General features: G+C 41.4%; 1 protein-coding gene across 3 annotated transcripts in view; it reads left to right on the forward strand.

The window, feature by feature from the left end:
• The first annotated feature begins 3380 nt into the window (after positions 1-3380).
• Positions 3381-25118, forward strand: part of Cstf3 (cleavage stimulation factor subunit 3) — a 94182-nt gene continuing 72444 nt past the window's right edge. For 2 of the 3 annotated variants that reach the window (XM_045156834.1, XM_045156836.1), the window contains exons 1-3: positions 3420-3563; positions 18125-18226; positions 18343-18438. In XM_045156834.1, the coding sequence (XP_045012769.1) occupies positions 3537-3563; positions 18125-18226; positions 18343-18438 (225 nt within the window). In that variant the 5' untranslated portion in view covers positions 3420-3536. The other variant, XM_045156835.1, reaches the window with a different exon arrangement.

Consider the following 25118-nt stretch of genomic DNA (forward strand, 5'->3'; position numbering starts at 1 on the left):
CCCTGTTTGTTTTTAAGTGCTATTATTATTCTTATCTATAGACAAGGAAATGAAGACACAGAAAAGGCAAATTGCCCAGGTTACTAGTTCCACTCTATGATTTCACAGACTGGAACCCATGGTGAGATGCTGAATTGGAAAGCTGACACTTGGGCTGGAGGGATGGCTTAGCCGATAAGGCACTTGCCTGCAAAGCTAAAGGACCCAGGATCAATCTCCTAGGACCGATGTAAGCCAGATGCATAAGGTGGCACATGCTTCTGGAGTTCGTTTGCAGCAGCTGAATGCCCTGGCACACCCATTCTATCTGCCTCTCTCTCTCTCAAATAAATTAAATAAAATAAATTTTTTTAAAAACTTGACACTTGCAGACACAATAGGGAGTGGTGACAGCCAAAGTTAATATGGACTTGATTTGTTCCTTCTGTCCCTAAGAAAAGAAGAAAGTATTGACTAATATAGAAAAACAAGCAAGGCATTATGATGCATGCCTTTAATCCCAGCACTTGGGAGGCAGAGGTAGGAGGATCACCGTGAGTTCAAGGCCACCCTGAGACTCCATAGTGAATTCTAGGAGAGCCTGAGCTACAGTGAAACCCTACTTCGAAAAAACAAAAAACAAAACAAACAAACAGAAAAAGGAGCCAGGCATGATGGTACAGCACTCTAAAGGCAGAGGAAGGAGGATCACCATGAGTTTGAGGCCACCCTGAGACTACGTAGTGAATCAGGTCAGCCTGGGCCACAGTGGGACTCTACCTCCAAAAACCAAGAAAAAAAAAAAAAAGGAAAATGAAATTTACAGAGAAATGGATAGATCTGGAAATGATTATACAAAGCCAAGTGCCACATGTTCTCTCTCATATGTGGATCCTAGCTACAAATGTTTGGACTTATATGTGAGTTGGAATAAAACTCAGTAGCAAGTAGTAGGCCAGCAAGCTAGAAAAGGGCTATAAGGGAGAGAGGAGAGAGGAGGACTTAGGGTATGGTATTGTATATATGTAAGTAGAAAAGCAGATTACTCAGGGTAGAAAGGCCTAAGTGAGGTCAGGGAAGAGATTGAGTAGAGGAAGAGTGGGGAGGGTCAATCAAAATCTAAGAGGGAGCCGGGCGTGGTGGCGCACGCCTTTAATCCCAGCACTCGGGAGGCAGAGGTAGGAGGATCGCTGTGAGTTCGAGGCCACCCTGAAACTGCACAGTGAAATCCAGGTCAGCCTGGACCAGAGTGAGAGTGAGACCCTACCTCGGAAAAAAAAAAAAAAATCTAAGAGGGTATGAATAAATCACATGGAAACTTACTTTTTTGGACAATGGCACATGCAGAAGCCACAGATTGTTACTAGAAAATACCTTCCAGTGAGATGTTGGCCAGGGAGGTCCCCGATGCCCTCAAAACATTACAGGCCATTACTGAGGCTCTTGGTTTCTCACCAGGAATAGATGGTAAGACCCTATTGCTGAAGACTCCACATGCTTGGGCTGTAAGGTCACTGAGAAATATTGCTAGAGCTGAGCTGAAAACCTCTTCTGTGTAGACGAGCTGACAGAATGCTGGAAAAAAAAGTTACACTGCATGCAGCTCTGTAGGACAGAGGGGAGACATCAGTGAAGATAAACAACAGTGGACACTGCAACCCTTAAGTTAGGCAAACTAGACCAAACGAGCCAACAGGTGCAATAGTGGCATGTCTGTTATGGGGAAACAGGCCTACTCCACAGGAGGGAATAAATGCCTAAAACTGAAAACCTCTAACAGGGGAAGTCATAAGCCCTGGTGGTGTAATAGCTGCTAGTGTCTGGCTAAATGCACATATTTACACTCACCAAACTGCTCAGAAAGTACTTTTCTTAATGCTCACACCCACGTATTAATGCTACTCTCACTTTTGGTTAGAGAAGCTTCTTTTCAGATGGCAGTGACCTCTGGGATGACACAAAAGGTGCTGAGAAGTGAAAGGAGAGTGCTCAGCACTGAAATATCTCTATCATTCTTTCCAAGGCTCAGGGTCCATTGCTGAAGAGGTGGCAGAAAGAGTGTAAAATCCAAAGGAAGGGTAAGACTCCTTACGTGTTTCTCCAGACACAAAATAGCCTGGATATCCATGACCTTGCAGTGCCTGGCACTACCTACACAAGTCCAGTACAATAGAAGGAAAAGATGATGACATCAAAGTAAGAGAGAGACTGATTGAGAGGGGGAGGGATATGATGGAGAGTGGAGTTATAAAGAGGAAAGTGAGGTGGGGAGAGAATTATCATGGTTTATAATTATGGAACTTGTCAATAATAAAATAAAAATAACAAAAGGGGCTGGAGAAATTGCTTAGTGGTTAAGGTGCTTGCCTGTGAAGCCTACAGGCTTGATTCCCCAGTACCCACGTAAACCAGTTGCACAAGGTGACCCTTGCATCTGGAGCTCATTTGCTGTAGCTAGAGGCCCTGGCTTGCCCATTCTCTGTCTCCCTCTCTGTCACTTAAATTAATTTATCAAATAATAAAATATTATATATATATATATATATGTATAAATACATATATTTTGTTTGTTTGTTTGTTTTTTCAAGGTAGGGTCTCACTCCAGCTCAGGCTGACCTGGAATTCACTATGTATACGTTGATTGTTTTTAAATTTTTTTGTTTTTCGAGGTAGGGTCTCTGGCCCAGGTAGACTGGAATTCACTATGGAGTCTCAGGGTGGCCTCGAATTCACGATCCTCCTACCTCTGCCTCCAGAGTGCTGGGATTAAAGGCGTGCGCCACCACGCCTGGCAAACTTTTATTTTTATTTATTTAAATTTTTTTTTTGGAGATAGGGTCTCACTGTCGCCCAGGCTGACCTGGAATTCACTGTGTAGTCTCAGGGTGCCCTCGAACTCCCGGTGATCCTCCTACCTCTGCCTCCCGAGTGCTGGGATAAAAGGCGTGTGCCACCACGCCTGGCTCGGCAATTTTTTTTTTTTTTTGAATGGAAAAAAAGAAAAGAAAAACTTGGAAGCTTCTCCTCTAAATTCCAAATATGGCAGGCATTTAGCACTGCTCCCTAAAATGGTCAGCTTGCTAGAAGTGAAGTGATTGGCGCCCAGACTCCAGGGCGGGCTGTACAAATTGGTCATTCAATTTCAAGAAGGGCGCGAGAGCTTCCAGGCCAATAGATTGGGTCTTGCAATCCTGCCGTGCCACCCCCGCACGCCGCCGCCGCAGCCTCGCCAGTCCGGGCCGGTGACGTCAGCGCGCGCGGTGGGCCCGCCTTCCGGGGATTTCTCTGCGCTTGAGCGCCGGGAGCGCCTCGCTTAGGCCCGCCCCCTGCCCCGGAAGTTAACGCCGAAGCCCCGCCCAGTTCCCCCCTACAGCCGGCTGGGGCGCAGCCATTTTAATTCATATCTGAGTGGGCGGTGGCGATTCTCGTTGAGGGTCAGGCTCCGCCGGGTAGGGGGTAGTTTGGTTTTGGGGCCGGGGGGTTGTTTTTAGTTTATTTTTTTTTCCCTCTCTAGCTTCCCACTGCCAGCCGGCGCCACGTCGTCGTCTACGGAGGCCATGTCTGGCGACGCCGCCGCCGAGCAGGTGAGGAGAGCGGTGGGGCCTCGTGGCGACCTCTCCTCGGCACGGCCGTGCGCGTGCGAGTCCTCGGGCCGTGGACGCCGGGGGACGGGGTCGGGTGCAGCGGGAGGCCGAGCCCACGCTGGCGCTGCTTCTGGTTGCGTCCGACCTAACCTTGCGGCCCAGAGGTGGCTTCGTCCGTGGGAGTTCTCTTTTATTCGGTACCACGGTGGTGTTGGGGTGATCAGGAATCATTTAACGTTGTATCTCCCATTGTCGAGACACGTGACGCTCCTCCCCTCCCGCCAGTGTACAGTCCCCAGAAATAAACAGACGAAACTATAATCTGGGGAAAGAAGAGGCGCCCCGGACAGAGCGAGGGTGGAAGGCAGGCTAGCGGCAGACGGGTTGGGTTTTTGGTGGTTGGGGTGGGGGGGCCTCGCGGTGTGGATTTTCTCTCCCGTTTTTCCACGACATTTCTTTTTTATTTGGCGGCTACATTGAACATGGCAGAATATGATAACTTGGAAACAGGAAATCTGTTTTGGTCACTGTAGACAAAAGTACGTTTGCGTGGTGGAGAAGAGTAACAAATATTTTAAAATTTAGATTTTAGGTGTTTGTTTGTTTTTGTTTTTGATTGCCCATTCACGATGTAGACCAGGTTGACTTCGAGCATGCGACGATCTTGCGGCCCTGCCTTCCAAATGCTAGGGTTATGGGCGCTCGCCTCCACGCTGGGCTCATTTGCTGTGAACTTTTTTTTTTTTTTAAAGCCTTATTTATTTGCAAGCAGAGAGAGAGAAGAGAGACGACAAAGATAATGGAGCGGCAGGTTCTCCAGCCGATGAAAATGGACTCCAGATGCATGTGCCACTCTGTGCATCTGGCTTTAATTTGGGTACTGGGGAATCGAATTCTGGTCGTTAGGCTTTGTTGGCAAGCGGTTTAACCTCTGAGCCATCTCTCCAGCCCATGCCCTGAATTTTATAGGGTAATATTTACCTTTTTCTTGTTTTTCGAGGTAAGGTCCCAGGCTGGGATCAAAGGTGTGTGCCACCCCACCAGGCTAGTTCTTTACGGTTTAATGTGAAAAAGAAACTGATTACATGAAACATGTCAGTTCTGGTTTTAAAAATGGTTTTTAAAATTTTTTAAATTTCAAGCAGAGAGAGAATGGGTGTTCCAGGCCTTCTGCCACTGCAAACGAACTCTAGATGCATATGCCACTTTGTGCATCTGACTTTATGTGAATACTGGGGAATCCAACCCAGGTCACTAGGCTTTGCAGGCAAGCATCTTAACCACTGGACCATCTCTCCAGCCCCTTGGACTAATATTTTTTGGCTTCTGAAATTGAACGAATAGTGTTGTAGTTTCATTGGCTGTTTCAGAAATTTGGCGTTTTATCTAAAGTTGTAAAGACAAGTATTGCCATGGCCTTGAATATTTTAGAACTGTTGAAATTATTTGTATTTTGTGCTGTGCTCCTTCCCCACCTTGTTGGAGATTCAGGACTTAATGCTTGTAGGCAATCATTCTACCACTGAATTACATCCTTAACCCAGAATTGTGGGCATGCCACAATGCCTCTAGCCACTGCACACTCCAGGTGCATGCGCCACCTTGTGCATCTGGCTTACATGGGCACTGGGGAATTGAACCCGAGTCCTTTGGCTTTGGCAGCAAGCATCCCCTAAGCCATCTTTCTCCAGCACCCTTTTTCTTTCTTTCTTTTTTTATTATTTTAGTTTTTATTTATTTGCAAGGAGAGAGAGAGAATGGGAATGCCATGGTCTTTTGCCACTGCAAATGAACTCCAGATGCATACACCACTTTGTGCATTTGGCTTCCATGGGCACTGGGGAATCAAACCTGAGTCATCAGGCCATACAAACAAGGGTCTTTAACTGCTGAGCCATCTCTCCAGACACTTAAAAAAATACTTTTATTATTTACACGAGGGAAGTGAAGGAAATAGTAGGTACGCCTAGGCCTCTTGCCACTGCAGCCGAATTTTGGATGCCTGTGCCACTTTGTGCATCTGGCTTTACTTGGTACTTGGGTACTGGGGAATTGAACCTAGGCTGTTGCTTTCAGGGTTTGCAAGCAAGCAAGCACCTTTAACAGATGAGCCATCTCTTGCAGCCCCAAAAGACTTTAGGTTTTTCAAGGTAGGTTCACGTTCTAGCTCAGGTTGACCTGTAATTCACTGTGTGGTTTCAGGGTGCCCTCCAACTAATGGTGATGCTACTTCTGCCCCTTTCCCCAGTACTGGGATTAAAGGCATGTGCTCCCATGCCCAACTAGACAACCCTTCTTAATCCAGGTGTAGTTAGTTATATATGTGTCTAGTCACGTGTAACGTAGGAGGATGTCTGCATGGATGCCAGCCTGAGATAAATAGCAAGACCCTGTCTCTCGGGGAGGGGAACAGCCTGATGAACTAACACACACCTTTAGTTTCAGTAGTTGGGAGGCATTGGTAGGAGAATTTCCATGAGTTCAAGGCCAGCCTGGTACTGCAAAGTGATCAGCCTGGGCTAGTGTGAGACTCTGTCTTGAAAAAAACAAAAACGCAGGGTTTCTTGCTGGATTATTCCTCTACTGTGAATGTTACCATTATTCACTCAGTTATGGTGATGGCAAACTGGATGTCTTTCCTGCTCCTTGTCAGTAGTCAGGGTTGATACTATCTTCCTCCTTATCTTTTGCCTAATTGTCATCAGCTGATAAACTTTGAGTAAATCAGTTACTACATTAGAGGTGGCAAATAGTGTTATTTGTATATTTTCGAGATAAGCTCTCACTTTGTACCCCTGGTTGGCCAGGGACCTGTTTTGCAGACACTCTTGACCACCTCCTTTGCCTTCTTGAGGACTGGGCTACCATGCCTGATTATGGTATACTTACAGTACTATATGGCTAATTTCCTTTATTTATTTATTTATTTATTTATTTATTTATTTATTTTGAGAGAGATAATGGACATGCCATGGCCTTCAGCACATTGTGTGCTTATATAACTGTGTTTCTGGCTTTTGTGGGACTTGGTGATTCAAACATGAGCTCTTAGGCTTCACGGGCAAGTACCTTAACTGCCGGAATTAAAGGTATACTGACCACAATGCCTGGCTTAAAACTTAATTGGCAGTTTTCATACATACACATAATGTATTTGTATCATAATCTCCCATTACTTTGTTTAATCCTTCCCATTCTTTTTCCATTGAAACCTGTCTTTCCTACTACTTCATCTTCTATTTTGATCCCCTTTTTTGCCGTCTTCCATTATCCACGACAACATGTTCATGGGCCCAATATTATGCAAGTCTTGAGCACTAATGACAGCTGTTGTGAGGTCATAAATGCAACAGCCACTTTGTGCCTGCAAGACAGCTTTTCAAAGCATTCCATCCTTTGACTCTTAATTTTTTTTCTACAACATCTTCTGCATTGGTGCCAGCAATATATAATAGGCTATTGCTCCTTATTTTTTGAGGTCTTGTAAGGCAGGTGTTTTTACCATTGAGTTACATCCTCAGTTAAGTTTTACTTTTTTGGGGGGGGGGCTTCAAGGTAGAGCCTCACTCTCTAGTCCAGGCTGACCTCTTCTCAGGGTGGCTTCAAACTTACAATAATCCTCCTGCCTCTGCCTCCTGAGTGCTAGGATTAAAGGTGTGTGCCACCACGCCTGACTAGATTTTACTTTAAAAAATTTTTTTTCCCAGTGGGGGGTTGGGGAGAGAATGGGCATGCCAAAGCCTCTAGCCGCTGCAAATAAATTCCAGATGCATATGCCACTTTGTGTGTCTGGCTTTACGTGGGAATGGGGGAATCAAACCCAGGTCATTAAAGCTTTGTAGGCAAACAACTTAACTGCTGAGCCATCTGTCCAGCTGTGTTTTGGATTTTTTTTTTTTTTTTTTAAGCACTGTCTCATAGCCCAGGCTGACTTGGAACTCCCTTTATAGCTCTGGCTGGTCTCCTTCCTCAGCCTTCAAAGTGCTGGTATTAAAGGTGTGCACCATCACACCTGGCCTTAGATTTTAAACTTAATGATTTGAAGAGACTTCTTTAGCCCATGTTCAAGAGTTTATAGTTAGCCAGACTCACATTGTGAGCCCAGCCACACAAACAGAAGGTACGGATTATCCTGGGAATGGTAGCTCACACTTAGAATTCTAACACTTAGGAGGGTTGCTCTAGTTTAAGGCTAGCCTAGGCTACATAGTGAGTTCCTGGGATACATAGTCAAATAGCCAAAAGAAGAAAAGGAAAAAAAAATAATAAAATAACTGCCATAGTTCTCAACCAACAGGATCCAGAGTGTAGTTTTGTTTTTCTGAGACAGGGTCTCAAATAGCCCAGGCTGACCTTGAACTTTGTAATCAAGGGTGACTATGAACTTGTGGTCCTCCCTGCCTTCACCTCTGGAGTGCCAGTATTAACAGGCATCCCCAGCTCCCACTGTTTTCTTGTTAGTGTAAAATAGTTTGGGGGAAGATACAGAAAATTTGAATAGTAGATTTTCTGTTACACTTGTTAGTGAAGACAATTGGAGAAGCTCCTATGCTCTTGATATTTAAAACTTAGCTTATTTTGATAATTTTGTTGATAACATAAGTATATTTTAACTATTTACAGTAATAGCATTTATTAAAGGGCAAGATAGATGTGGGGGGGTTGGAAGAAAGCACAATAGGCAAGTATTATGTTGGATGTTGTATTGTTTCATTTGAGAGTGAGAAATAAATATGCAAATAAGAGGAGGGCCTTTGGCCACTGCAGACCAACTCCAGATGCTTGTACCACCTTGTGCATCTCGCTTTATGTGGGTACTGGGGAATTGAGCCCCTGCCTGGAAGACTTTGCAAGCAAGGGTCTTAACTGCTTAGCCACCTCTCCAGCCGTTTTCTGCCATATTTCTAGGTCTGTATTTCTCTAAAACAACTCGCTTGTGAATTTGAGTCACTTTGTTTAATTGGACTTTAGGTAATAGTATGAGAGTTTATCTTAAAGAGATTGAAATCAGTGGGGTTTTTTTGTTGTTGTTGTTGTTTGTTTGTTTTTGTTTTTCGAGGTAGGGTCTCACTCTAGCCCGGGCTGACTTGGAATTTACTATGTAGTCTCAGGGTGGCCTGAAATTTACAATGATCCTCCTACCTCTACTTCCCAAGTGCTGGGATTACAGGAATGCACCACCATACCCAACTACCCCACCTGGTTTAAACTACTTTTAGATTAATGTATAATATAAGATAGTAAATATTGAATAAAATCAGAAAGGCAACCATGTGCCTTAATTGATGTTTTCCTAATTCAATAATAGTGAATTACTATGTTGTCTACTTTTGATTGATAGCATTTTCAAAATTTTTTTTTGTCTATTTTTTATTTATTTATTTGAGAGCGACAGACACAGAGAGAAAGATAGATAGAGGGAGAGAGAATGGGCGCACCAGGGCTTCCAGCCACTGCAAACGAACTCCAGATGCGTGCGCCCCCTTGTGCATCTGGCTAACGTGGGACCTGGGGAACCGAGCCTCGAACCAGGGTCCTTAGGCTTCACAGGCAAGCGCTTAACCGCTAAGCCATCTCTCCAGCCCGATTGATAGCATTTTCTACGTGGTTTGTGAGTATTTTTTGTTTGATTTTTTTGGGGGGGGACGGGGTCTTCTTATTTTTGGCTTGTGTGGTTGTGATGTGTGTAGTGTGTGGTTTATGCACATGTATGTGGCCAGAGAGAAATGTCAGGTGTTGGACTCCAACCTTCTGTCAGATCTTCATGCTGGAGTCTTTAACTGATTCTGGATCTTACCCTTCTCACCTCCTCGCTCTTGTGACCCTGAAGGTCTGTGCCCCTACAAGACCAGGGTTACAGATGCATGTGGCTACACCCATTTTTTTTTTTTCCAAGTAGGGTTTCACTTTAGCCCAGCCCAGGCTGACCAGAAATTCAATAGATAGTCTCAGGCTGGCCCCTAACTCACATCAATCCTTCTACTTTAGTCTCCTGAGTACTGGGATTAAAGGCATGCACCACCATGCCTAGCTAATGTTAAGTTTTAAAATTGTTTAGATTATTGTGTGCAACACTGTATGCATGTTTGGTGTTCTCCACAAGAAACAGTTGTTTATATTGATACAGGAGCATAAAACTTATGCTAGCACGTAGGTTTCAGTGTGGCACTTGTCATGTACCATACTTTATTTGTTGAGCATATAAACTGACTCAGTTAAGTTGCTACTTAACAAAGAAATGGAATGCTGTTTTGGTCTACTTTTGTTTGTTTGAGGTAGGGTCTCACTTTAGCCTAGGTGACCTGGAACTCACTATGTAGTCTCAGGCTGGCCTCAAACTCAGCGGTCCTCCTACCTCTGCCTCCTGAGTGCTGGGGTTAAAGTTATGCACCACCACACCCAGTTGTGGTCTAAATTTTTTTGACACAAGGATGAATGGACAGACAGACAGATAGATATGTAACCCTCAAATCTATTATATACATTTTTCTTAGAATTTTAGCAAAAATTCAATTAGAATGGCTTGGGTCTGTGTGTCACCTTTAAGATAAAAGGCTTTTGGAAAACATGTATTTTAGAGCATATAGATTAGGAAATAGTCATGTCGCTGAAGTTTGGTTATGAAATGGTTTTTGTGGTGTAAACATCATTGAATGATGAGTATGCTTGCACAAATTAGGTGGTATGTAGTCTGTGGTGGGTGGGTGTGTGTGTAGCCTATTATCTTGTTGGTATAAACTAATGCTAATCTAACCTATTATTGGTCTGGTGTTTGTAGAGCCATAATGAACAAACAAGAGGTCAAAAATTAAGAGAGACAATGATACCATTAAGAGCCGGAGCTGTGAGGAATAGAATAGAGCTCAGTGGTAGAGTGCTTGCCTAAGGCAGTAAGCTGGATTCCAGCAATATCCCTGTGAAAAGAAGGAAGGGGAAAGAGAATAGTGGGGAGAGAGAAGATGCTGTTGCTGGCCTTGTGAGGCATACTGCCCAACCATGGTCCATGGTCCTCAGATGGAACACATATGCTAGGCACCTGTTAAATATTTGTATCTTCCCCCACCCCCGAGGTAGGGTGTTGCTTATGCTGACTTGGAATTCACTGTAATCTCGAGGTGGCCTCAAACTCATGGTGATCTTCCTATCTCCCTCCTGAGTGCTGGGATTAAAGGCTTGTGCCACCATGCCCAGTTTTACTTATTTGTGATGCAGGTAGTTTTTGAGACAGAGCCTCACTCTAATCCAGGCTGCCCTGGATTTCTCTCTCCTCATCTCCCAAGCATTGGAATTTATATGTATGAACCACCATTAGCACAAGCCTGGCTAATACTGTTTTACAGTAAAGTTTTTCCTCTGACAGGGTCTGGCCATGTTATTCAGGCTGAGAAGTCCTGATTCTCTCATTTCAGCTTCCTGAGTGATAGAATTACAGGTGTTGACCACCACACCTGGCTTACTTTACTTTCTTTTCTTTTTTGAGTTTTCAAGGTAGGGTCTTGATCTATCCCAGGCTGACCTAGAACTTACTCTGTAGTCTCAGGGTGACCTCAGACTCAGTGATCCTCCTACCTTTGCCCCTTGAATGTTGTATGCACCACCAACCCAGCCTATTTCTCTTTTTTAAATATTTTATATATTTTATTTTATTTTATTTATTTATTTCAGAGAGAGAGAGAATGGGTGCTCCAGGGCTTCCAGCCACTGCAAACGAACTCCAGATGCATGTGCCACCTTGTGCATCTGGCTTATGTGGGTCCTGGGGAGTTTTTTGGCTTTGCAGGCAAATGCCTTAACTGCTAAGCCATCTTTCCAGCCCCAGCCTCTTTCTTTTTAAAATATGCAAGAGAATGGGTGTGCCAGGGTCTCTAGCCACTGCAAATGAACTCCAGATGCATGGGCCACCTTATGCATCCAGCTTATGTGGGTACTGGGGAATCAAACCTAGGTCCTCAGGCTTCTCAGGCATACACCTTAACCACTAAACCATCTCTCTAGTCCTGCTTTTCTTTTTTAATTTTTATTTATTTGTTTGAGAGCAGGAGAGAGAGAGAGAGAGAAAATGAGAATATGGGTGCACCAGGGCCTCCAGCCACTGCAAATGAACTCCAGATGCATGCGCCCCCTTGTGCATCTTGTGGGTCCTGGGGGATTGAGCCTCGAACTGGGGTCCTTAGGCTTCACAGGCAAGCGCTTAATTGCTAAGCCATCTCTCCAGCCCCTGTTTTTCTTTTTAAATAAATAGTTTTAATCACCATGAGCATACATTGTTATGGTCTTTAGTATACCAAACTGGTATGGTGGTGCACTCCTTTAATCCCAGCACTTGGAGGCAGGGGAAGGAGGTTCACTGTGAGTTTGAGGCCAGCCTGGGACTACGTGAGTTGCAGGTCAGCCTTGGCTAGAGAGACCCTACCTCAAAAAAAAAAAAAAAGTATACCATTGCAAATATAAATCAGTGACATAGTCATTTATTATCATGATGAGTGTTATTTGCTGTGGGTAATTGTATGAATTGTATGTGCTGGAGTCTAGTACCTAGATTACCTAGATTACATATGCTTGGCAGCAAAGTTGTGTACACCACAGCACCATCTCAAACGTACCAGTAATGCAATGAATTGCTATGATTGTCATAGTAGATAGCACTAAGCTGTAATGCAGTGACTTTTGCCACTTCATTGTAGTCATATTGGTATGACATTGAATGTCATTATGTTGTATATTACTATTATTTACAGTGTTATGCCATGTGTGCTTTATGAAAATATAGATGTTATCAAACTATTTATCAGTCTCTTAAATGGGCTGAGAATGCCTCATCTGACTTTCTATATAAATGATAGCTTGCAGACTAGCTGTAGGAAGGAGATAACTGGACTTGCAGTCCTCCTTTTTCCTCCCTCCTTCCTTCCCTGCCTTGTGCTGGCCTTGAACTAACGGTCTTCTTGCCTCAGCTTCCCAAGTGCTGGTAATAAAAGAAAGGTGTGATCCATCACATCCAGCTAATTTTTTTTTTCTTTTTTGGTTTTTCGAGGTAGGCTTCTCACTCTGGCTCTGGCTGACCTGGAATTAACTATATAGTCTCAGGGTGGCCTCGAACTCATGGTCCTCCTACCTCTGCTTCCCAAGTGCAGGGATTAAAGGCGTGTGCCACCATGCCCAGCTTAAAATGGGTTTTGAATACATACTTATTTAGTAAAATAGTTGGGAGAATGCAGATCATATGAGAATTATTTTCCTCTCTCTCCCTACTTGTATTTAGTTAACAACACCCTTGTGGTAGAAAATTCTTGTTCCAAAATAGGGTCTAATGCTCATCTCTGATTATTGGCAGTTCAGACACAAGAGCTTATATTAATTTCCCATCCTTGTTTAAATAATTTGGCTTTTTTTTTTTTTTTTTTAAGTAAGGTCTTATTCTAGCCCCCATTGACCTGGAATTCACTTTGTATTCCCAGGCTGGCCTCAGACTCACAGCAATCTTCCCACCTGTGCCTCCTGTGTTCTGGGATCTATCTTCTCTTTTTTTCTTAGCAAGGTCTATCCTTTTTTTGTTTTTTTTTTTTTTTTTTGACCTTTTTATTGATAACTTTCATAATTATAAACAATAAACCATGGTAATTCCCTCCCCCACTTTCCCTTTCATAACCCCGCCCTCCCTCATACATCCCCTCCCTCCCTCAATTAGTCTCTCTTTTATTTTGATGCCATCATCTTTTTGTCCTGTTATGAGGGTCTTGAGTAGGTAGTGCCAGGCACTATGAGGTCATGGATATCTGCCATCTTGTGTCTGGAAGGTTGCATTGTAAGCAGTTCTACCATTCCTTTGGCTCTTACATTCTTTTTGCCACCTCTTCAGCAATGGACCCTCAGCCTTGGAAGGTGTGATTAGTGATGTCTCAGTGTTGAACACTTTCATGGTCATTTCTTCTCAGTACTGATTCCTTTTCAGTCATCCCAGTGGTCACCACCTATGAAAAGACAAGCTTCTCTAATCAAGTGAAAGTAGCATTAATATATGGGTATGAACTTTAAGAAAAGTGCTTTCAGGGCAGTTTGGTGAGCATAATATATGCATTTACCCAGACAACAAGGATTACTCCCTTAGGTCTTATGACCTTCCCCTGCAATAGGCTTTTGACTAGGTTTTCAGTACCAGGCATGTATTCCCTCCCATGGAGCAGGTCTCCCATCCAATTAGAGAGCAGTTAATTTCCTCACTTGGCAGACATACCACTAGTGTATCGGTTGGCCCATTTGGCCTGGGACTGGCCATTCTTAAAGTTTTCAGTGTCCACTGTTGTATGTCACCACTTTTTTCCAGCTTTCTCTCAGTTGGTCCATAGGGAGGAGGTTTCCAGTTGCACTTCAGCTTGCTTTCTCAATGAAAGTCTATCCTTTTTAAAAAAATGGGGGAGGGGAGCTGGAGAGATGGCCTAGTGGTTAAGGCACTTGTCTGCAAAATCTGAGGACTCAGATTTGATTCCTCAGTACCCACATAAGCCAGATGCACAAAGTGTCACATGTATCTTGAGTTGCAGTGGCTAGGGGTCCTGGCATGCCCATTCTCTGTCTGTTGTGTGTGCTTTCTCTCCCTCGCTCTCAAATATATGAAAATAGATTTTATTTATTTGAGAGAGGGAGAATGGGTGCACCAGGGCCTCTAGCCACTGCAAACAAACTCCAGATGCTTTTACTACTTTGTGCGTCTGGCTTACATGGGTCATGGGTAATCAAACCTGGGTTCTTTGGCTTTGCAAGCAAGCACCTCAGACATCTCTCCAGCCCAGATTCCCCCCACCCTCAGGAATGCACCACCCTGCCCGGCTTCATATTTTTTTAAATTAGTGTTGAGCAGCTTAAGCAATTGAAGTATGGTGTCCCAAGTATTCAAGGATCCAGCTTAAGGCTTGCCCAGCAAACACCCTACCATTTAGCTGTACTTCTGTCATCAATTTTACTTAATTTGCCATTGTTATTTACAGCCTGGGCTGGCCTGTTATTCACTATAGCTAAGGCTAGCCTTGAACTCACAGCAGTTGTACTTTAGCCACCCTGGGACTATGTAATGAATTCCAGGTCAGCCTGGGCTAGAGCGAGCCCCTATCTCAAAATCCAAAAATATAATTAGTATTTTTGTTTTTTTGAGGTAGGGTCTCACTCTACCCCTGGCTGACTACAGTCTTGGGGTGGATTTGAACTCATGGCAGTACTCCTACCTGTGTCTCCCAAGTACTGGCATGCACCACCATGCCCAACTTAGTTTTTTTTTTTTTTTTTTTAAATTTAAAATGTTAGTTATTTGCAAGGAAAGAGAATGGACACACTAGGGCCCCTTGCTGTTGTAAACAAACTCCAGACACATGAGCCACTTAGTATATCTGGTTCTACATGGATACTGGAGAATTGAATCCTGGCTATCAGGTTTTGTAAGCATGTACCTTTAACCATTGAGCCACCTCTGTAGCCCAACAAATGTAATTTTTTTTTTAAGTCAACAGTTCTTATATTTTTTCTACCTTATTTTCTGTGTGGGAACTAGGAAAACCTTTAGTGTCCTCTGTCCTGCTAACTATAACTAAGCAAGTACTCTGCTATTGAGTTACTTGCTACCGCTATCTCACTTTGTTTATTTTCTTTTATGGGTATGTGTGTGGGTGCTTATGCACTGTTTTGTGCACCTGTGTGTGTAGAAGCCAGATGGCAACTTGAGGAACAGTTTTCCCTTGGGGGGGTGGTTTGAGGTAGGGTCTCACTGTAGCCCAGGCTGATCTGGAATTCACAGAAACCCTCTACCTCTGCCTTCCAAGTGCTGTGATTAAAGGTGTGCACCACTACTCCCTGCTCTTTTGACTTTGATGTATTACTGTGTGTGTTTGTGTATTTACATGCATGCCAAAAACATGTTCTTTCTAAATAAATGCATTCTTATCAATAGTGTTAATATATTCCAAAGAAAAGATTTTATTTTGCCCAGTCAATTTTATTCTACAAACAGATGACTTTACAAACTTTTCTTAACTGGTGCTTGACGGAATTGTTTTATAATAATTTCCACCTTTTGCTAGGCATTGTGGCTCAAGCCTATTATCCCAATGCTTGGCAGGCTGAAGTAGGAGAAGCACTGTGAGTTCCAGGCCAACCCAGGCTACAGAGCAAGTTCCAGTGGGCTAGAGTAGGGCCCTGCCTCAAAAAAACCAAGTTCCCTTTTAAAAGAGGTGTGGTAAGCTAAGTGTGGTGGCGCATGTCTGTGGTCCTAGAACTAAGGAGGCTGAAGCAGAAAGGATGGAAAATTCCAGGTCACCCTGCATGAGACGCTCCAAAAAATCAAAAGAAAAAATTGATGCACCATTGATTATTTAAAAAAAAATAACTTTAGGGGGCTGGAGAGATGGTACAGTGGTTAAGGTACTTGCCTTCGACACCTAAGGACCCGGGTCTGATTCCCTAGTACGGTTGTAAACCCAATGCATAAGGTGGTGCATGTGTTTGGAGTTTGTTTGCAGTGGCTAAATAAAGTCTGTGGTGCACCCATTTTCTCCCTCCCTCTCTCTTTCTCTCAAATAAATAAATTCATATATATCTATGAAGAAAGAGAAGGAGGGGGAGAGAATGAGTACACCAAGGTCCCTAGCCACTGCAGACAAACTCCAGGTACATGAACTTTTTTGGGTGGGTGGGGGGGGCTTTTCGAGATAGGCTCTCACTCTAGCTGAGGCTGACCTGGAATTCACTATGTAGTCTCAGGGTGGCCTTGAACTCATGGCAATCCACCTATCTCTGCCTCCCGAGTGTTGGGATTAAAGGCGTGTTCCACCATGCCCAGCACATGCACCATTTCTGTGCATCTGGCTTTACATGGGTACTGGGGAATTGAACCTGGGTCATTAAGCATTGCAGGCAAGTGTCTTAACCTCTTAGCTATCTCTCTAGTTTTGCCACTGATTATTGATAATTGGATAAGTTGTTGTTTTTTTTTTAAATTTATTTATTTGAGAGTGACAGACACAGAGAGAAAGAGATAGAGGGAGAGAGAGAGAATGGGCGCGCCAGGGCTTCCAGCCTCTGCAAACGAACTCCAGACGCGTGTGCCCCCTTGTGCATCTGGCTAACGTGGGACCTGGGGAACCGAGCCTCGAACCAGGGTCCTTAGGCTTCACAGGCAAGCGCTTAACCGCTGAGCCACCTCTCCAGCCCTGGATAAGTTGTTTTTAATTTGTATTTATTTGAGAGCAACAGACAGAAAGGGGGAGAGAGGGAGAGAATGGATGTGCCAGGGCCTCCAGCCTCTGCAAACGAACTCCAGACGCGTGCACCCCCTTGTGCATCTGGCTAACGTGGGACCTGGGGAACCGAGCCTCGAACCAGGGTCCTTAGGCTTCACAGGCAAGCGCTTAACCGCTAAGCCACCTCTCCAGCCCTGGATAAGTTGTTTTTAATTTGTATTTATTTGAGAGCAACAGACAGAAAGGGGGAGAGAGGGAGAGAATGGATGTGCCAGGGCCTCCAGCCTCTGCAAACGAACTCCAGACGCGTGTGCCCCCTTGTGCATCTGCCTGCCTAACATGGGTTCTGGGGAATCGAGCCTTGAACCAGGGTCCTCAGGATTCACAGGCAAGCGATTAACCGCTAAGCCATCTCTCTAGCCCTGGATAATATTTTTTATTTAACCTTTTTTTTGACAGCTTCCATTATCATAGACAATAAACCATGATAATTTCCTTCCCTTCCCCACTTTCCCCTTCACTAATTTACTCTCCATCATGTCCCCTTGCCTTGTAGTGAGGGGCTTGTGTAGGTTGTACCAGCCATTGTTGTGAGGTCATGGATATTCAGGCCATTTTGTGTCTAGAAGAGTGCATCGTATGCAGTCCTATCCTTCCTATGGCTCTTTCTTTCTGGATAATCTTTCTACCACTATGTCACAGGGCTGGCATTGCAGGTGTACAGTCATGCCTTTTTACTCTTTAATCTTTCATGAGCATACAGCAAAGTTTTTTTTAGCATTTATGTAGCATGGTATGACTGCACACTGAGCGCAAATCCAGTTGCCTTTTTCTAAAAGAAATATAACAAATCTGTAAATATGTTTGTTTTCCTCACTTGTTTTACTTTTTTGCTTTGGTTTTCGAGGTAAGAGTTTTGCTCTGGCCCATGCTGACTTGAAATTTCACTGTGTAGTCTCAGGGTGACATCAAACTCATGGTGATCCTCCTGCCTCTGCCTCCCAAGTGCTGGGATTAATGGCGTGCAGCACTACGCCCAGTTCACTGAAATTTTTAAGGGTATGGTTTGAGACCTCTATGTTCAATATGAAAATAGTACTTCATGTAAAAATGTCATTTTATGTGGTCATGTGGTTTTATTCTTTATGCAAGTAGATTCTGATGAAGTATATATAGTTTCCACATTCCAGCAGATGTTATTTTCTTACAAGGACATTTTAATGCTTTGTATTATGACATTTCATGCAAAGGACTGATGCATTATTCTTTACTTAAGGTAGGCATGAGATTTTTTAAAACAGTAACTTCAGTTTCTTATTCTTTTTCCCCCCTTAGGCAGCTGAGTATGTCCCAGAGAAGGTGAAGAAAGCCGAAAAGAAATTAGAAGAGAATCCATATGACCTTGATGCTTGGAGCATTCTCATTCGAGAGGCACAGGTTTAGTGATATAGGATTACATTTTCTCTATGGGTCCAATCACACTACTTTGTTCTGCAGTAAATATTTTTATAGTCCTAACATTGTAAATGCTATTTATTGGTTTTCAATTTTAGAATCAACCTATAGACAAAGCACGGAAGACTTATGAGCGCCTTGTTGCCCAGTTCCCCAGTTCTGGCAGATTCTGGAAACTGTACATTGAAGCTGAGGTTAATATTTTATTTATTTTTTCTTATATAGCATCTGATGGGAATTTTCGCATACACTATAGTGATAGAAAACAAGTTAGGACCTTAATATAATGAGGACAAGGAGGATTTAAATGTCTCTTGCCTTTATTTTGTAAAATAGATATGAAGGAGTAATTAAAATGCATATTTGAAGTTTGGGTCTTTTACAAGCTGATGATTGTTGCATTTTGGAGTTGCAACAACATTAAACAGTTTCACTGGTATTGGAGTGCTTTAGCCTTTTATTTACTTGTCATGTGTCAATTTATTGCCTCCTGTGTCATTTATTTAGAACTCATTTTTCTTCCTATTTATGAAATAATATGAATGGAATTATAAAAATACAGAAATGTTAATTTAGTTTCATAGAGGATTTTGAGTGGTGAAATGCAACATTTAAGAGAATAATTTCACATTTTGATTTTGTGAAAAATGCATCACTTATCAGTGTAAGCACTTCAGTAATTATAGTTTTTCTGTATGATAAAGTTTACATTATGCAGTAATAAGCTAATACGACTTGATCCTTTTAATTATTACTTACCCTAGTGATATTTTGATTTTTTTTTTTCCCCCTTGCTTTTGTTTGTCTTGAAATTTGAATCAGGTATGTCAAATGAGTAATGATCTCATTCTTGGTCATGATAAGATAAACCTTAATTGGCACATTTACAGATTATAAATAATGAAATGGATGAAAGAGATGGAAATAACTGACATCTTCACATTAAGCTGAAAATGACCATTTCCTTTTATTTATGACTTAAGTTTCTTATTTTTAATCTTAATATAATATAAACTCTCAATATAATTATGTACACTGCAGCCTCAACATACATTTTACATCGTAGCTAAAATTTGGTAATACGTCGGTGTATTTTGGACTTCTCAAAGAATATTAACCATCAGTAATACTAAACAGAAACACACTGTCACCTGTGAAGCGTCCTCACAATGGACCCAGCCAGCTGCATACTTAAAAACAGAGGCTACAGTGTACTCAATGAATCTGTGCTATCATTTAGGTGGTATTACTGTGTTGGGAGGGAAATTACTGGACAATAGCAGGAACATTGTGTGTGTATTATTTTTGCGTGTGTAGTTGTGTATGTGGTCTGTATGTTTGTGTTTGTATGTGTGAATGAGATGGTAATTTCTGTGGAGTCTGGTAGTTTGGCCCATGAACATATCCTTAAGTTTTCACCACCTGTCCTCTGGAACCATTTTTCCTTTATATATTTAAAATTAGCAAGTCAACGGGCTTGAAACTCAATGGGTAGACCTTTCTGAAGTGTGCTGAAGCCATATTGCTTCTTAGTACTTGGCAAAGCAACGAATCTGTTTCTCCTGCACCCATTTTACATTCTAGTCTGGCTTTACAAATACATTAGTTTCTGTTCACACTCAACAGAAACAAACATAATTGAAACAGGTAGTTTTGGATAATCAAGTACCTTCTGAATTTTGAAATTCTTTTTCTCTCCAATATCCAGATATTGACAAATCACTTTAAGTTTAGCTGAAGTTGGCAATCAGTAGTATACTCTGTAATTGTAAGCACACTAATTTTGTCTATCCCTGTCTCCTTCCTAACTATAACCTGCAAACTACATTCTAAACAAGAATTCCAAGGAAGCACAGATGTTGTTCCAACATACTGAATACTGTCTGAATAATAGACTTGCTTTATATAATACCTCAGCTGCTAGCAGTTGCCTGATTTATTTAGTTGGTAATGTTTGCAGTTACTCTCTAGTCATACACACACAAATATGTATTAAACACACACACAGATATATGTATGTATGTATAAAACATCTGTTGAGAAACAGTAACATGTATTTTTACATTTCTATTATGTATTTTACATTTCTGGTTTAGGATTTAAGATGATTAATTGAATCATGGTTTTGAAAATGCTTACCTGAGCTGTCTTTTTACTCTTTCCCTGGTTTGCTCCATATTTTTTTATTTCATATTTATTTTGTCCATAAAAGGCTGAGGTTTTCTTTGATCGTGTCACTGAAGGTGGCCTTTTTTGGGTGAAGACACATAACCTATTTATAATTCTTTTAAAAATTGGATTTATAACGTCTACATGGAAAGTAATGTTATTAGTGTTTACATCACATTCTGTATGCACTCTCAAGAAAATAAAGTTGTCAATACATTATTGTATCTCAGTATTTCACATGTTGGGGAATATGTGATGTTTCATTCATATTCAGTGAAACTAGCATAAATAGCTCCATAAAAAATACATACTACTTTTTTTTCCTAATAGAAAATATATTTTTAATAAGAAAAAATGACTTACTTCCCAAGGAAACACCTTGCAAATCCTGCTTTGTAGAGAGGGACAAAGAATAAGTAATTTTAAAATCACCTTTGAGCCAGGTGTGGTGGCACACACTTTTTTAATTCCTGCACTTGGGAGGCAGAGGTAGGAGAATTGCTGTGAGTTTGAGGCCCAGAACCACAGAGTGAATTCCAGGTTAGCCTGGACTACATAAAGTGACTCTTCCTTGAATCCCTCTACCCCCGACAAAATCACTTTTGAATTGGAAACATAAATTGAAAATAGCTTGTTATAAATAATTACTTAGAAAAGTGGCTCATTAGATGAGATAAATCACCTTTTCTCATAACAGAGTTAATGTTATGTGTAGAATTACCTGTGAAGAATATGTTTTAAAATGTCATCCTTAATTCATTACCCACTTAGTTTTTTAATTTATTTTTTGCTACAACATGTAAATGTTGGACAAATTCTCCTCATAGTTATTTAGGATCAAGGTGTGTATTTTGAGGGAATTTTGAAAATCAGGTCAACTTTTTTCAGAGTTGTGTGTAATAGTTCAGAGGCCCTTTTCACCTCAAGTCCTTGAAATGTGTTGCTTTATCTCTTACATTCCCAAACTTTGCCCCACACGATTACATCATGTAAGGGCAAGCAATGGTCCGACTGCTTAGTTACTAGGAAAAATGTCTAAATATGGTGGCATAGTTCTTATGTAAAAGAAACATTTCAATATTATCTTCAGCTCTATTGAATTGTATATCATGTCCTAAGTACATTTTCATTTTCATATGCCTTTTTAACTCAAGAAATACATATTTAAAACACATTTTGGGGGCCTTACACCCTTTAACAAGCTTCAGTGCTCTTTTTAGAACCATCTTTTACAATGATTTAGTGGGACAATAAGTTATCACAAAATTGAGGAGCAAACACAACTTTGCTACATTCCCTTAAATTTCCCTTTCTCCCATGGTTTCTGTAGCTTTTCACATAATTAGGTATGCAGTTGTCACAACATGTAAACTATAGTATTTTATTGTTGCAAATAATTTATTTTAAGTTGAGCCATATTCATAATTTTTCCAACTGAAGGATGTTTTTCACTGGTGGCTGAAGGAGAAATGAAGAAGGTAATGCTGCTGTTAATAGCAACAATGTATTTGCTGTCTGTGAAAGCTGTACTTCTCTAATAAAAGTATATAGAGTTGATTGCCTTTTATTAAAAAGTGTAATGTGAATTCTTTGGTCTATACTTGGTTTTCTTTCCTTCTGAATAATAGGTTGTAAAGTATAACTGTTACTTTTTTCAAACTAACCCTTGAAAATGGAAGTGAACTCAGGATGGAACACGAGTAACATAAATTGAAATAAAACTTTTCTATTCTTGGTACTATTTTAATGCCTTCACATAGAAGTTTAAATCACAAAATTATGTCTTGTTTATACTGAGCAATGTGATCTTTACATGCAGATAAAAATTATTACATTTTAGATTATGGTAACTTCTATACTTGAACCTGCAGCCTTTTATTAAAAAAAATCTGTACTCTTATAGATCTACTTTCCTGTTTGTAATAAATGTTGGTCCATGTCTGTGTGATTATTCAGTTCACTCTAAAACTATGCTTTTTAGTCTACAGTTTTATTCAATGCATAGAGGGTAGAAGAGAGCAGGGAGTTCTTAGGAGCATAGCATAATGTGACATCTGAAAGTACTCTGGATAATTACAGTACTACTTTACAATCATGTTCGCTATTACAAATAGTAAATTATTTTAAGTTTTATTGAAACCTTCCCCCCCTTTTCTTTTCCCCTGTCTTTTTTTGTAGCAGTGCTACTTAGGTATTGCTACTTCTAATAACATTGTTGATACTTTTTTTTTTTTTCTTTTAACCAAGGCTTTTTTTTTTTTTTGGTCCCTGGTGGTTTTTTGAGGAGGTAGGGTCTTACTCTAGTCGAAGCTGAACAGGAATTCTCTATGTCATCACAAGGTGGCCTTGAACGCACTGCGATCCTACCTCTGCCTCTCAAGTGCTGGGATTAAAGGTGTGTGCCAGCTCAAGGCAGTTCATACTAAACCTATTTGCTAAAGATATTTACATATTTTAAAAAATTAAACCTGTTTTCTGTCATTCTACTTTGTTGGAGATTTATTCTTTTATGTGAAATTCTCCATTTACTTATTTATTTTTATTTTATTTGTTTGTTTATTTTGGTTTTTCAAGGTAGGGTCTCACTCTAGCTCTGGCTGACCTGGAATTAACTCTGTATTTTCAGGGTGGCCTCAAACTCATAGCAATCCTACTACCTCTGCCTCCAGAGTACTGGGATTAAAAGCGTGCACCACCACGCCTGGCTTTCCATTTATTTTAAACAAAAGTGTTATGACAATCAATTTCCTTTCTGTGTCTCAACTTTATAAGGGAAATTTGTAGTGCTGGGTATGGTGGCTTATTCCTGTAATCCCAGCACTTGAGAGGTTGAGGCAGAAGGATTGTCACAACTTGGGAGGCCAGCCTGTGCCTGCCTACCTTGTGAGTTCCAGGCTAACCTGGGCTATTGTATGAGACCCTTTTGCAAAAATGAAAGCAAAATCCCCATAAAAAAACTCAAAATGATAATATCTGCATTCATTAATACGTATTTTTAATTGTCATCTTTCTTATTCAGATTTTTACTTCAGATGATTTTTTTTCTGTTTTTTTTTTACTTCAGATTATATTCCATTTTTTTCTAAATAAAGGTAATGTGTCTGAAAATATGTACATTCTAAAACAAACACAGTTTAAAGCTTTCAGTTTGAACTTTTCTTGATGGTACTGGTATTTCAGCCTACATTCCTTTTTTTTTTTTTTTAATGTATGTTTGTTTGTTTATGTATTTGCGAGCAGAGAGAGAAAAAGATACTGGGCATGTCAGGGCCTCTAGCCACTGCAAATGAACTGCAGACTTATGTGCCACTTTGTGCCTCTGGCTCTACATGGGTGCTAGGGAATTTAACCTGGGTCATTAGGAAGGCTTTGCAGGCAAACACCTTAGCTGCTGAGTCATCTTTCTAACTCCTTTTTTTGTTGTTGTTTTGAGGTAGGGTCTCCCTCTAGCCCAGGTTGACCTGGAATTCACTCTATAGTCTCAGGATGGCCTGGAACGCAGGGTGATCCTCCTGAGCCTCCCAAGTGCTAGGATTAAAGATGTTTGCCACAACGCCTAGCCTCCTTTAAAAATGTTTTTATTTTTTAAGGGAGAGACCAAGAGTGAATGAGAATGTGCATGCCAGGACCTCTTCCTGCTGTAAACAAACCCCAGAAGCATGTGCCACATTGTGTATCTGGCTCTATGTGGCTACTGAGGAATTGAACCTGGGCCTGCAGACTTTGCCACCAAATGTCTTTAAACACAAAGCCATCTCTCTGGCCCCCTCTACCTACATTTCATGAACATTTATGGAATAGCAATACTTAAATATGTAGTATCAAATACTTTTTGAAAATTACTAAGAATGCAGCCATAAGGGCATAGAAGATAATTTTGATGTATTCCTCTCATCCCTATGCCAAGAGGTACTGAAGATACATCCCAGCATCACATCCGTGAGTGAACAAACAAGGCTTAACTTTCATCATTATACAGACTAGAAACCTCTGTGTTTGGAAGTAGAACTAATTCCATCATATAAAAGCCTTTTCAGGATACTAAAGGTTGAATTTAGGATAATAATAATAGGTAGCAATTGATTTCTTAAAAGACCCTGGTTGGCCCAGCGTGGTGGTGCACATCTTTCATCCCAGTATTCGGGAGTCAGAAGTAGGAGGATTAACATGAATTCCAGGCCGTCCTGAGAATACATAGTGAATTCCAGGTCAGCCCTAGGCTGGAAAGAAACCCTACCTCGGCACCCTTCCCCCTACCCCCTGGAGCCATTGCTCGGAGGTTAAAGGTGCTTGCTTGCAAAGCCTGATGGCCTGTGTTCAATTCCGCCATACCCATGTAAAGCCAGATGCAAAAGTAGTGCACTACATTTCAAGGCGATTCTAAGAAATGTCTGAAAAGCTGTGCCTTGCTCACTTTTCTGATTTGGTGGATTCCTTTATTTGAGATAGGTCGTAGTCTTGCAGTCTCCACAAGTGTTGGGGTTACAGGTTCATATGCCACCATACCTAGCTAGACCTTAAACTCATGGCAGTCCTTCCTCAACCTCCTGAGTGCTAAGGTTACAGATGTACATTGCCACACACAATGAGAAACCTTAGCTGTGTTTTTGAGTAAATCTGGATAAAGTTGCATTTATTAGCTTATAAACAAACACTATGTTTGAACATAGTGTTTTGTATTTTATTACTAAACTCATGTAGCAAA

The sequence above is a fragment of the Jaculus jaculus genome, chromosome 8 (genome assembly GCF_020740685.1).
Source record: "Jaculus jaculus isolate mJacJac1 chromosome 8, mJacJac1.mat.Y.cur, whole genome shotgun sequence".
Taxonomy (NCBI): domain Eukaryota; kingdom Metazoa; phylum Chordata; class Mammalia; order Rodentia; family Dipodidae; genus Jaculus; species Jaculus jaculus.